Below are 13,959 nucleotides of genomic sequence, written 5' to 3'. Positions count from 1 at the left end.
AACTACCTGGATCAAACAATAATATAAGTAAATGGCAGGGAGGTCATAACAAATTCTAAGTAAATACTAAAGTTTGATTTTTTTTTTTCTTCCTTAAGCTCTGGACTCTAACCATCACAAGAAAGATTTTATTGATACAGAGCTGTAACCATTTGACTGTCTCTAAAGGCCTTTCTTTAAATTTTGTTTTCACATCTTGAATTTAAAATGTATCTTATCTTAAAGAACAAAGGATGCTATATAGTGGAATTCAAAGGTCTTACCTTTCATTCTGTATCAGAGATAACATACAAAAATGTACTTCTCTTTATAAGTAACTTTTTCCGGAAAAGTTAGTTTTTGCATGCTTGAAATGTGTAAGGGCAAGTTATGTTAAAGATTTTGATGTAATCTTTCTTTAAACTAGAGAAATCTTGTGTAATATCATAAAGCCAGCTCATATTCTTTTTTATTAAGTTAAAATAAAATGCTTCTCTAGTTGACTGGTACAAAAAGATAAATGTTTATGTACATAGATAAAAGATAAAGAATTAGCTTTAGTGTTATATAACAGAAATGAAAATGTTGCTCCGAATGATATGTTCTTACGTATGTGTGTGGATGCATTTTGGGGTGTGTGTGTGTGTGTGTGTCTGTCTGTCTTCCAGGCATGTTTATATTATTATAAGGTTCAGGTCAATGTTAGAAAAACCATGGAAGGTTTGGTGTCTTGAATGACAATAGAAAGGTAAAGGTCCTTTTTAAACTTCCTATACGAACCAAGACGTGTTCAGTTGCAACACAAGACTCACTTTATCAGGAAACTTTCCTCTCATAATATTCTCATATATCAAAATTTCAAAGTGCATTATGTACATAGTGCATTTTGGGCACTTGATAAATTTTGTCCTTATGTGGCTGTGGCTCCCCTCAAAAATGTTGGATGTAATAAATTGCTATAATCAAATCTAATTTCTGAAAAATACCTGTGGGAGTAACAAACAAAAAAGCACGTCTTATATAAAAAAATGATAAATAACACCGAAGGTAGCTGTTTATTATAATCAGCTTGGCACTGAATTACAAAATTAAAATTATGTGGCCCTTTATAACTAACCCTAGCAATATACATGATCTGTGGAATTATGTTGACTTATTTTGCATTTCACAGGAACAGTTCAAAGAAATATAATAGAAAAAAATGGAAAGATTTATCACAAAGGACCCTGTAGCACAGAATATTTTGAAAAAATCCATTTATTTTGGTCTATTAAGAAAACTAGCATGGAAATGACTTGCTTAGAACTCATTAAGTGTAAAACATTTTGAAAAAGTGCTAATTTTCTAAAAGAAACATCTATGCAGTAAGCAAATTATATTTTTCTATGACTTATTAGTATGGGACCACATGAACTAAAGCAGCTACAGAATGAAGAAACTTCTAAAGGGTTGATTAAACTAAGCTTCAAGCTGTAGTTTGATAGAATTATTAATCTAATCATTTTTAGACAGTTAATTTCACCCAAATTGTTTTTTTTTTTTTTTCTAGCCTGCCTAGAGCAAGGAAATTTGCTTTGCTCTTCAGTTAAGAAATCAAACAGAGGATTTTATCCCAGATGGTAATAGAGTTGTGACTGTAAACCTTTGCATTACACATACCAATAACATTTGCTTTGCACTTGCACTGGCCTGAATTTTGGTGACAGGTAATATCTCCATCCACTGTCCCAGAGGTACTGCAGTCGCACGGACGGCAGCCATCAGGATCCCACTCCTGGAGACCGTAGAATCCATCCTGGCACTGATTGCACTGTCTGCCAGACACATGTCTCTTACAATTACACTGGCCTCCGATCTAGAGAAGATACAATGTTTTGTAGAATGATGAACGTATCTATTTTTAGGTAAGTTGCTCATTAGGTACAAGGCAGGAAGGGAGGGAGGAAAAAAAAACTTTAAATGTTAAACAGACAAGAAGGTAAAAGGGTATTTCTCCTCCTGACACAAAAACACGGAAGAGCTTTGGCAAGGTGAATACACAGAGCCAAATGAAAATAAGCCCCATGGAAGTCAACAGTATGTGACTGAAAGGGAGGTGGAATTCGCATTAAACATCACATAAAGAAATCAAAATACAGTCATATGGAGGCTGAAAATAGAAAAGACCAAGCAGTTAATTTCATCTTTAATCTCCGCCTCTGTTTCATTTCTTTCATTTCCTCGTTGATCCATACTTGCTTTACACATGCCTGAAGTAAGGAAGAATCTTTCTATAATAATATCATCTTGTCAAGGTTTCAGATGTTTAAAATAAAGTTCTTAATAGCATCCATTTATGCCTACTGATACTGACTCTAATAATATTTTTTTTACACAACTTAGCTCTTTGGAATATTTCAGTGTATTTATGGTTCATTCATATTATGATTTAATCACATTAAGTATATTTAACTAATTTACATTGTGGTAAAAAATGCCAAAAAATTTACTTGCTTTCGGGCATTGTCAACTAAAATAATAGCTGAAAAAAAAGGAATATTTTTCCTCTTCAAGCTGCTGTTTGAGAATGAAAATACATAAAATGTATAATGCTCATTTACTATATACATAGATAATACTATGTTGTTGGTTAAAGAAAGAGCTAAACCTTTTCACAAGGGGACATATACATATAAAACGTGAAATAAGTATGAGAAATTCACTACTATCTGAGGACTTTCACAAGAGCTGTGAATATAGACATCCAATCGCTTATCAAGTCACTGGCATGTCCCCCCCGCCCCAACTTCCTTCCATTTGGACTGAATCCAGCTCTCCACATGTGGAGGCAAGGTTATCACACAGGGAAGTAACCTACCTGTAGAAAGACATGGTTGGATTTACCTTTAACCTCAGGGATATACAAAACTATCACATGCAACTGGGATTCAGTTACAGACATATAGAGAAGGGTTTTTTAATTAAAGAGTATTTTTAAAAATCTATCACAGCCTCATTTTTTTTTACTTCATCTGAGAAATAGGAACTCAGTGTGTCATTATTTAAGGATAAAATAATTGAATCAAAATATCTAATACTCTGAAAAGTAAAGGGTTATACATGCGCCAGATACAGCTGTAGATAACAATGAATGTCAATATCAAAGACACAAATAGGTCAGAAAGATATGCAAGGACAATGAATTGCCCCCTTGTGTCTGGCTATGTTTCTCACCCCCAACTCTTACCTGCCCCATGGCAACCAGATTATTATTCAAAACAAGGATTTGATTTTGTCTGCAAAAATAAATGGCATTTATTGGCAGGTATGGGTTACATAGAGCCACGAAAATCTAATAGACCCTTGATTACATACTTAGAACACTTCAAGTCCATGACCATATAATGAATCCCTTATTTTTCCACTCGTTTCCCATATATCAGTCTTGTTCCCCAGATGGCAAGCACCTTCCGGAACTGCACATACTATTTCTGTCAAAGAATAACACGTTTGGTCCCCACGTGTCAAGAATACTTCCTCAAAGATCTAGGGTAAGAAAAGAGTGAAAAAGGGAAAGAGTGCATTCTGTGCTAAAACTTTATCATCTCTATATTTTGTCATATTCTTATTTAAATGCAAGACATGTATCCTCTGGGGCTTCTTTGCCTCTTGAAATCTAGATACAACTTCCTATAACCCTCCTTCCATTCCTGCTGAAGGACAAAAGTGCTCCTTAAGTTTTAAAGAATTTGTGTGTACTGATATTCTCATGGTCACCCTGACCCTACATTTCTGCTTCTTCCGTTTTGGAATCTTCTTGTCACCTGAGAGCTCTGTCCTGAATCATCCTAGATGTGAAACTTGCTCAATTCATCAATATCAGAAGAGGAGCGCTCATTTAAAAAAAAAAAAAGTAATCAATTTTACTAAAAACTTGGGTGAAAGAAGAGTGAGTGCGATTTATAACATCCCTTTAGCTTCCCTGTAACCAGACATCTTCAAAGTCTTCTGCACCCGTTAGTCACCATTTCTGTGCCTTCTCTCTCTGTACTCCTCACTCTTCCCTAATGCACGTTTTTTTCCTCTTTACACCTCTCAGTCATCTTTTATATAAATCATCTCGAAAGTGTTTATTTTTTTAGAATTTTTAATTGTCTTGACTTGTGCAACCCTTCAGTGTTATGAAAGTATATTTTCAATAGAATCAAGTATCTCCATGAGAAAAAAAAACTGCAAATAAGGTAACACAATTTTACTCTCATTTTATTAACCTAAAAGTTTGCATACCACATATAGTTTGTAACTTCTCTGTATTAGGCACACCTTAAAATGTGGTTTAAAAGTGCCTGATAAAAGGCTCTATAGTTCATAGAATTAGTTCCTTTTAATCAGTTTCTCAAAATTCACCTGAAAATACAAGTTTATGTCTGTACGAACCACCACAGGTTCTCTTCCTTTTACGTGAGGGAATATAAATCTATTCATACTCTAAGACTAATACATGTCCGCCAAGAAGCAGAAAAAGAGTATGACCGGTCCCCTTAAAAAACACAATTCCAGAAAGTTGGATACAACCCTTTTCTGTTTCCATACTCTTTGAGAGAATACTTCTAACACTAACCCTAGGTTGACCTATTGATTTTCTTTGACCAATAGTATGTCAGCAAATACGATGTAAGCAGCGATTTGAAGTGCTTACAGATTTGGAATTTATTCTCTCTAGCTGGGCTTGGAATCCTGAGACCACCTCGTAAAGAGGCTCAAGCTATCCTGTTGGAAGACTAGAGAACAAGTGTCAGAGAACCAGATACCTGGCGAATATCTCCCAGCTAACATTCTGCTTAACAGTCACGGATACATGAGTGAGGGCTTCCTAGATCGCCTAGCTGCCAGCTGACAAGCTAGCTAACCATAGATAAATAAAAGAGCTCAGACAAGATCAGACAAGTCAACCCAGACCACAGCCAAGCCAAACTGCAGAATTCTAAACTAAGTAAATAGTTTGTACTATTTTAAGCCACCAAGTTAGAAGAAAAAGTTAGCAGATACAATGCCATTGACCAGAACTTCAACTACATTTCTATACCTAGCTGCCAGGGAGGCTGAAAAATGTAGTTTATTCTCTACAACCACATGGCCAAATAATATTGAAATTTCCATCAGTAATGCAGAAGGAAAAACAGACAATGGGGTACAATTACTATCTCTGATAACAGACAAACACATGTTTGTACTTTAAGCCAGAGAAATTTTCCAGCTCTTTAAGACTTAAAACACAATATTGGTTATATAAGTTTTGGTCTTGCATCCTTTCGGTCACATGAACAATAAGGGAAAAGAGATGTCCCCATGAGCTCTAGTCAAACTCAAAAACACCTCTGATTAGCCTGGCTTGGGTCATATCTTCTCTTTTCCTAGTTTCTTAAGAGAGAAGATTTTTCTTTGAAATCTTTTTTTCCTTCTCTAACACAGACAATTCGTGTTCTAGATGTTTTACCAAGTACTGCCACACTGGCATCCCACAGTTTTGATACATTGTCTTTTCATTTTTCATTCAGTTCAAAATACTTTCTAACTTCCCCTTCCTTTCCTGTCTGACCCTTAGGTTATTTAGAAGTGTGTTAGTTAGTTTCCAAGTATTTAGGAATAGTGCAGCGATTATTCTGTTGTTGATTTCTAATTCAATTTAATGAGTGTGTCCAGATAACATACTTTATACAACTTGAATCCTTTTAAATTTACTGAGACTTGTTTAATGGTCCAGAATTTGATCCGTTTTGGTAGATGTTTTGTGTAGACTAGAAACGTATGTGCATCCTGCTGCTACCGAGTGTTCTATAAATACCAATTAGGTCAAGTTGGTTGACAGCTGTTTTAATCTCTTTACTTACTGGTTTTCTGTCAATTTGTTTTATTAGTTGTTGAGAAAGGGATATTGAAATTTTGGCAATTTCTTTATTGGGTGCCAGGTATTGTGGATTTTTTTCTTTCTGAGAGCCAGATATTTAAGTGTTTCTATAAATACTCCTCAGTTTTATATTGGGATGCAATTAAATTACTTGGAAAGTTTCTTTGGGCCTTGCTCTTGAGATATATTAGGAAGTCCTGGAACAGTGATTAGTCTAGGACTATTATCTACAACTGAGGCAAGACACTGCTGTGTTCTCTATCTGATGTCCTCTGAATCAAGATTTTTCTAGTTTGGCTAGTGGAAACAGGCACTACTTACAGCTTGCTTGAGTGATAAGCACCACTACACTTAATCCTTTCAGGTTGTTCTTTCCCCTGGCTCACACACATACAATGACTGATAGTCAGCTGAATACTGAAGGAAGATAGCCATAGAGCTCTGGAGTTTTTTCTCTGGGCCACTCTCTCTGCAAGCTCTACCACTTTGGACTGACTCCCTTAATGCTCAGCTCCATCTCTACAACTCAGAACCCACTGAGCTCCACCTGGGTTTTCCCTCTGTTCCCTCGCCTGAAAATTCTCTCAAAGTAAAAAGTCAGAAGATTAAGTACATGCCTACTTCCTCTTTTCCTGATATTTTACTACAATAATAGGAATTTTTAAAACTATAACCCATAATTTTAATCAGCTTAGTAGAGAAAACAATTCACAAATAAATTTTGCCAAAGATTGTCAAAGACACAACATAAAAGAAGTATAAATGAAATTGACAATACTCTCAACTAGTCAAAAGCTACAATGGGTGCCAGATGAGCTGTATTTCTAAAACAAGAAAAGTGATTTTTCCTGCAGAGCCTCTGAAAGACTTAAGATTTACAGGTGACAAAACACAGAAAGAAGTAGGGTACACGTCTGAAGTCAGAAGAATGGCTCTCCACTGGGGGTAATTTTATTCCCTAGAGGACACCTAGCAGTGGCTGGAGACTTTTGGGTTGTATCAACTGGGAGAGGGGTTCTACTGTCATCTGGTGGCTAGAGGGCAGGGATGCTAATAAACACCCTACAACGTACAGAACAGTTCCCCATAACAAAGAGTTACCTAGCCAGAAATACCAATGGTGCTGAGGCTGAGAATTGCGCATTAGAAGAGTTCTGCATAGCAAGGATTTAGAGTTCCAGTTCCACTCTTAATCCTACACAGCCAAGCACTGCTCCTATCCCATGGTGACATCAGTCTTTTCATCAAAAAAAGGAAAAGGAAAAAGAAAGAAATTAACCAGCTCCACTATATCAGACCATCAACAGCTGGGGAGGGGGTGAGGTACAGGGCAGAAATTGGAGGATTTAAGTGAAAGTGTTCGTAATGAGATAGGGACACCGTCACCCCCTGCCACCTTTCTCCTTCTACAACACTGCTTCTAGAAAGCCAGGAGCCACACTTATTTTCCATAAAGAGGAAACTGGCAGAGAAAAGCCACAGAGATAAGATCCCAAGAAATGATATTTGAGACTCTGACCCCTGCAAAGAAAAGCTCTCTTGCTGCTCAAACACACAAGAGCCAAGTCCAGTTTGAAAGTGTTTTCCCATTTTATTTTAGAAAAGAGCAGTCAGCAAAATTTCCAACATGAAAAACAGGGACCAAGAAAAAAAATTTAGAAAGAAGAGAAAGAAGGAATGCAGAGAATAGAAATATAAGAAATCATCAACCAACAACATAAAAAACACCTGTGTAACAATTATCCCCAGAAAGTTAAGGTAAAAGTTGCATCCCTTCAAAAATATGAAACAGAAAAAGCCTTAAGAAACAATCTGTGAGGGAAAGAACTGTTGAATATTAAAACCACAATAGGAAAAATAAAAATTTCCATTAAAAGAGGTTGTAGGATAAAGTTGAGAAAATTCTTCAGAAAGAACAATAAGGAGAGAAGAAAAATGAAATAAAAATATAAAGAATTTCCAGAAGGACAAAGAATAGAAAAAAATGAGGAAAGAAATTATCAAAGCATTAATACAAAATACACATTTTTCCTTACATGAAAACACAGTTTATAAAGGCTCACCGTGAGCTAGCAAAACTAATGGGGGAATAAAGAAATGACATCAAGACACAAGCTCATGAAGCATTCAAATACCAGAAATAAAAAGACACAAAAATTTCTAGAGACCAATAAAAATAAGTCATATATAAAAGAAATACAGATTATCACTGAAGTGTTCTGCAAGATTACTGTAACCTAGAGAACTGTATCATATCTTCTAAATTATGAATAAAATTATTTTCAAATTATTGGATACGATACCTTTTAAATTATGAGTAAAATGATTTCAAATTATTGTAAGAAACACCTTCTAAATTTAACTCCCACTCTCAGGAAGCTGCTGGCAGTTAGGATACCTGATTTTCCTCCCAAATCCCTGCTATTCCTTCTCTGTCTCCTCCCCTGACCACCTGCGGATATGCTCCAGAACTCTCTTCATGGATCTTTACCTATACCTACGTTCACTCCCTCGGTGATATCTCCTACACATACGACAGACACATAGATGATGCTCAAATAAATGCCATGCGCATATTTCCAATAAATACCCGCCGATCATTTGCATCCCAAGCAGGATCCCGAAGGCTTTGCATGACCCTTCACCTCTCTTTTACTCACTCCAGTTACATTACCTCTTCTCTGCTCCTTGAAGATGTCAGGGACACCCCCACTTTAGGGTATGTGCATTGGCTGCCTGGGTCCCCTCCTACAGATTTCGAGACAACTAACTCCCTCAGCACATTCAGGGCTCAAACCCAGTGTCACCTTCTTAATGAGCCTGCCCTTGACTACATATCTAAATTGCAGCTCCCTTCCTTCAAAAGGCACGCCAGAGACCTTTTCCCTTGTCCAATTTCTTCCATAGCAATTAACTAAGTAAACAGATTTACTTATTTTTACATTTACTGACTACTACCTTTCCTCTCTTCTCCTTAAACCATACTACAATGTAAACTCCGGAAGAGCAGGGGTTTTAGTCATTTTACCATTTGGGAAATGCATGACTTCATTTTACAGAAGAAGAAACTGAATCTCAGATCAAGTTACTTATTAACGGCCAGACAGCTAGTAAATGGCCAAACTTCCACATCCATGCTTATAACCACTGTGCTAAATTCACTCGAATTGATATAAGCTACAATCTAATCATAGCAACGGGAAGAGGGCTAGACGCAAGGAAGGTCAAGGCAGTGGGCAATACCTGTGAGGAGCTGGACACACAGTGGAAGAATCAGGCAAGTAGCCCAGTTACTGTTTTGTGAATAACTCTGTTGTTTGCTAATGGGTGCAATACGCTGCCTAGTGACCAGACTCAGGACCTCTCTACTCTGGACCATTCTGCAAAAGCTAGCTGTCCCAGATTATGTAGCAATGGTGGATATGCATGGTCAACTGTGTGAGAATTGAAAACAATGAATTTGCCAGGAAAATTCGTGACAACTTTGCAATCATTATCTTAAGTCAGTTTTCTTATCCATCCTCTACATTGAGATGGGATTCTATCAGAGTGAACTTGAGGCATCAAATAATCCATAAATGATTTCTATTGTGTGTGTAAAAACAACAGCATTAGAGAAAATACGAAGAATGATTTAAAGATTAATAAATTAGGTAAGACAATATTTATCAGAGGTTCTCTGTAATAGACACTATATTTTAAGTAATTCAAAGCAACACTGTTTAAAAAGCAGAAATGTCTGTCTTCTTAAGCACTCATTTGGCGGGTGGTAGAGAAAAATCTAATGTTCTATAGAGTACATCTTCTCAGAGAATTCTCTAAAAGCCAATGAGGTAATGTTGATGTTGCCAAACAAAGTTAAGAATTTGAAAAGCAAACTCAAAATTTAAGAACAGGAAGTCTGTCCTGGAAATTAGATTTCCAGGGTTTTGTTTGAACAGAAAATACAAATGAGGGTAAAAAAATTTTAATGAGTAAATTCTTCAGAATATTCCTTTTTTTAATAGAGATGACTATACATTTTTTTTTAACGCAGAAATTCTTTAACTTTTATTTTTCCTTGCTTGGGATCTCATTCATTCATGTTGTCATCAGCAAATGTTCGTTTGATCACATACTATTACACAGTATATATACCCTATGAGCCATATGAGGTCATATTATGCAAAAGATACTTCTCAGTTTCTACCATTTCTTCCCTCAGAATTGCCAGCATGATCCAGAAACTGTATGCAGAATGTTTTCTGTGAATCTAATCCTCCCCCAATCCATTTAATAAACTATCAAGTTAACTTTCATCCAAAGGGAACCCTCCTGCAGTGTTGGTGGGAATATAAATTGGTACAGCCACTAAGGAAAACAGTGTGGGGGTTCCTTACATAACTAAAAATGGAGTGGCCATATGACCCAGGAATCCCACTCCTGGGCTCATATCTGGGAGAGACAAGAGCACTAATTCAAAAAAGATACATGGATCCCAATGTCAGCCATAAAAAAGAATGAAATAATGCCATTTGCAGCAACATAGATGGGCCTAGAGATTATCATACTAAGGAAGTCAGACAAAGACAAATATCATATATCACATATATGTAGAACCTAAAATATGATACAAGTGAACTTATTTACAGAACAGAAACAGACTTACAGACATGGAAAACAAACTTATGGTTACCAAAGGGGAAGGAAGGGGAGGATAAATTAGGAATTTGGTATTAGCAGATACAAACTACTATATATAAAATAGACAAACAGTAAGGACCTACTATATATATAGCACAGGGAACTAAAATCAGTACCTTATAATAACCTGTAAAGGAAAAGAATCTGAAAAATTGTATGTGTGTATATATAAATATGACTGTAAATAACTGAATCACTTTGATGTATACCTGTAACACTATAAATCAACTATACTTCAACAACAACAAAAAAGAGAGAACTTGGGAAGAAAATTTTCATCCTTTCCAATTCTGTTATGATACTTCTGTGGCATTTCGAAGATGAGGTGGAGGGAGTGGAACACTCTAGGTGTAGAAAATAAAAGGATGCACTTTCTGTAAATAAAATTAAGATCAAGTAAAAGTTGTTTTGCTTTTTATGATCACCAAGTGCTAGCAATTCTAAACAATGAGTGTGACACACAGCTTCCTCCCAATGGGGTGAACTGCTTCCACTGCCCCTCCCCACCTGGTACACCACTGTGTCACTTCCATGCTCAAAGATATTCAATAGCTCCCTACTGCCTATCTAACAAAGTCCAAATTCCATGATATGGCTTCAATATACCTCTCTAGTCTCATGTAACATTATTACCCAACCCCAGTGATGGCCCCAGAGTTTCTAGTGGAAGGGCTGGTTGGCAGCCATCTGGATGGAATTGGTGCTCAGGGATTGTTTTGTAGCTACACTTGCATAGTCTGCACACTATTCGTCTTTAGATTATAAACTATTTTTAATGGCTTTATGGAGGACAATGGAAGGAAGAGAAAAGTGACAACGTTGGGGGGAGGGACTTGATGTCTGCTAAACCACTTCTGTCTGCACTGTTCATTTAGTATCACGTTCTCTGCAAGTAATAATAGTTTTACTTTTTGACAATCATTATTTTTAAATATTTTTCATCATCTTGTACTACTTTCAGCCTCTGTTACAATTCTGAATAGAAATTGTAAGAACAAACATCCTTGTTTTATTCCTGATCATACAGGGAAAATGTTTAATGTTTATTGTTAAGTATGATGCTAAGTTAAGTTTCTTTGCAGATGCCCTTTTCAGATTGAGGAAGTTTTCTTCTGTTTCTAGTACACAGAGAATATTTATCAAGAAAGTATTTTAAAACTTTTTTAAAGTTTTTAAACATTTATTGAGATTATTATAGGAGATTTGTTGTTGACCGTATTAATTGATTTTCAAATGTTAAACCAACCTTGCATTCCTAGAATAAATGCCAACCAGTCATGATGCATTGCCTTTATTATATATTTCAGGTTTTAATTTGCTGAAATATCATTAAGATATTTTACATCTATGTTCATATGGAACATTTGACTTGTTCGAATGGATTTGTTTTCAAATGTTTTCTCAGGTTATGGGATCAAGGTTAAGTAGCCCTCACAAAATGAGTTGGAAAGTATACATTCCTCCTCCGTTTTCCAAAGAAGTTTATGTAGGACCGATATGATTTATTACTTTAAGTCATTGGAGAATTCACCAATGAAGTCATCTGGGCCTGAAATGTTTCTTGTTGAAAAGAAATTTGAATTCTAATTACAAATTCAATATCTTTACTTCATAGGGAGCTATTTAGATTTTCTATTTCTTCTTATGTTAAGTATGCAATAAGGTTATATTTCATCTTCTGTTAGTTTTGTATTAATTTCTCTATTTCATCTAGGATGTCAAATTAGAGAGTTTTTCATAATATTTATTATGATCCTATACAGGTGTTTGTACAATGTGCTGTGATATCCCTTTTTTATTTCTGATGTTGGCAACTTGTGTTTTTCTTTTATCAGTTTGTCAGTTTTATTAATCTTTGCCAAAAACATTATTGAGTTTGTTTATTTTCACTATTTGTCTGATTTCTATCTAGCTAATGTTCAGTCTATTTTCCCTTTTGCCTACTCACTTTGTGTTTAGTTCATTCTTTTTTTTTCTTCTCCATCATCTGTCCTCTGGCTCAGAAAACAGTCACCTTTCCTCAATGCCTGGCTGTTATTTTCCAATGCAGTTACTTTTGTTGTTCATCTCCACTTGTCTTTAGTTCCTCCCTTACCAGTTTTATAAGAGACTTAGACTATCAGAAAATAACTGATTTTGGGTTGGATGTAGGAAAAGTTGAGTGACTGTAGTTGAAATACTGCAATGAACAGATAAAAGTGGAGAAAAGGACAGGCAGTGATGGTGAAGTAGGTCCACACAGAAGGAGAAATGGAAGCCATCACATAGGAAGACAAAAAACAAAAGAGCTCAGGCTCACATTTTTTCCATGTATACTATATATTCAGTTTAAGTTAGGCAATGAAAATCAAAAGTGATTTCAGAGGAATCAGAGACAATGATTATAGGCCCACAGAATCTCTCCAAATACCAACATAAAAAGAGAACTAAAAAGCAAAACCAAACCAAACCAAAACAACACAGCCATGGATAATATTTACAATAAAGCTAGGTGACCAAACTCTCCCCAGAAACCCCCAAGGAGAAGCAAGTGGGAACAAACCAACCATCACAAGACCTGTATGGTATTAGTATCTGTGCTGGATAAAGCAAACAGAAGTCACAGCACATCTGATTTTGAAAGACCTCAAAACTAGAACCCCAAGTGCAGGATGCCAATTTGTGAATGGGTGAAGAGATGGCGGGAGATCTTCAGTGGGAACTGAAGGGACTGTGGCAGTCCAGGAACTCTCAGAACTGAAATGAGCTGGGCACATTTCCACAGCAAGGCCCCACAATGAGAAGACACTATACAGAGTGGTTGGGCAGACGAGGTTGTTAATATAAGAACATACTCAAAAATCGAAATTCTCAAGTTAGGATGAGTTTATCACTGGCAATAAGAAAAGATTCAATCTTTCCAAAGTTTGGTTTAAAATAATAATATTAGACAATACATTTCAGGAAGATTAAATTTACTAGTTGCTCAGTGATTCTTTTACTCATTATATATGTACACCTTGATTAGCACAGTACCTAGTACATAAAAGCATCCCCCAAATATTTGTTTACTAACAATGAATCGTTTAAAAATAATTCTTATAGCACTGAAATGTGCTCGGGAGATATTCCAAATGTTATAGGAGCTATAGAAATCACAATGTCTACTCAATTTCAGTAGGTTTAGTAATTATCAGAAGAGTTTCTTAGAATACATTTACTCCAAATTCTCCTTAATTTAAATATTAAAAAGTATATATTCATAGTTTTTTTTAAATATTTGTCTCAATTAAGAATATATGCCATTTTTAAATACTGAAAAAATTTTGATATACAAATCTACATCCAACATGTTTAGTATATTCCAAAGCTGAGTCCTTTGACTATGACCAAATCAATCAGACCTTTAGAAACAGAAGTCCCTGCAGGTC

At 35.8% G+C, this 13,959-nt stretch overlaps 1 protein-coding gene across 1 annotated transcript in view; it reads right to left on the bottom strand.

Annotated features, from left to right (window-relative positions):
* Positions 1-13,959, bottom strand: part of USH2A (usherin) — a 640,561-nt gene that overhangs the window by 525,045 nt on the left and 101,557 nt on the right. Inside the window, exon 11 of the mRNA XM_032466772.1 lies at positions 1,639-1,834. Within this exon, the coding sequence (XP_032322663.1) occupies positions 1,639-1,834 (196 nt within the window). The remainder of the gene's footprint in view (positions 1-1,638; positions 1,835-13,959) is intronic.

This window comes from Camelus ferus, chromosome 23, assembly GCF_009834535.1.
Source record: "Camelus ferus isolate YT-003-E chromosome 23, BCGSAC_Cfer_1.0, whole genome shotgun sequence".
In the NCBI taxonomy this organism is placed as follows: domain Eukaryota; kingdom Metazoa; phylum Chordata; class Mammalia; order Artiodactyla; family Camelidae; genus Camelus; species Camelus ferus.
Note: the sequence above shows the minus strand (reverse complement) of the source record. Positions and strands in the feature narration are given on the sequence as shown.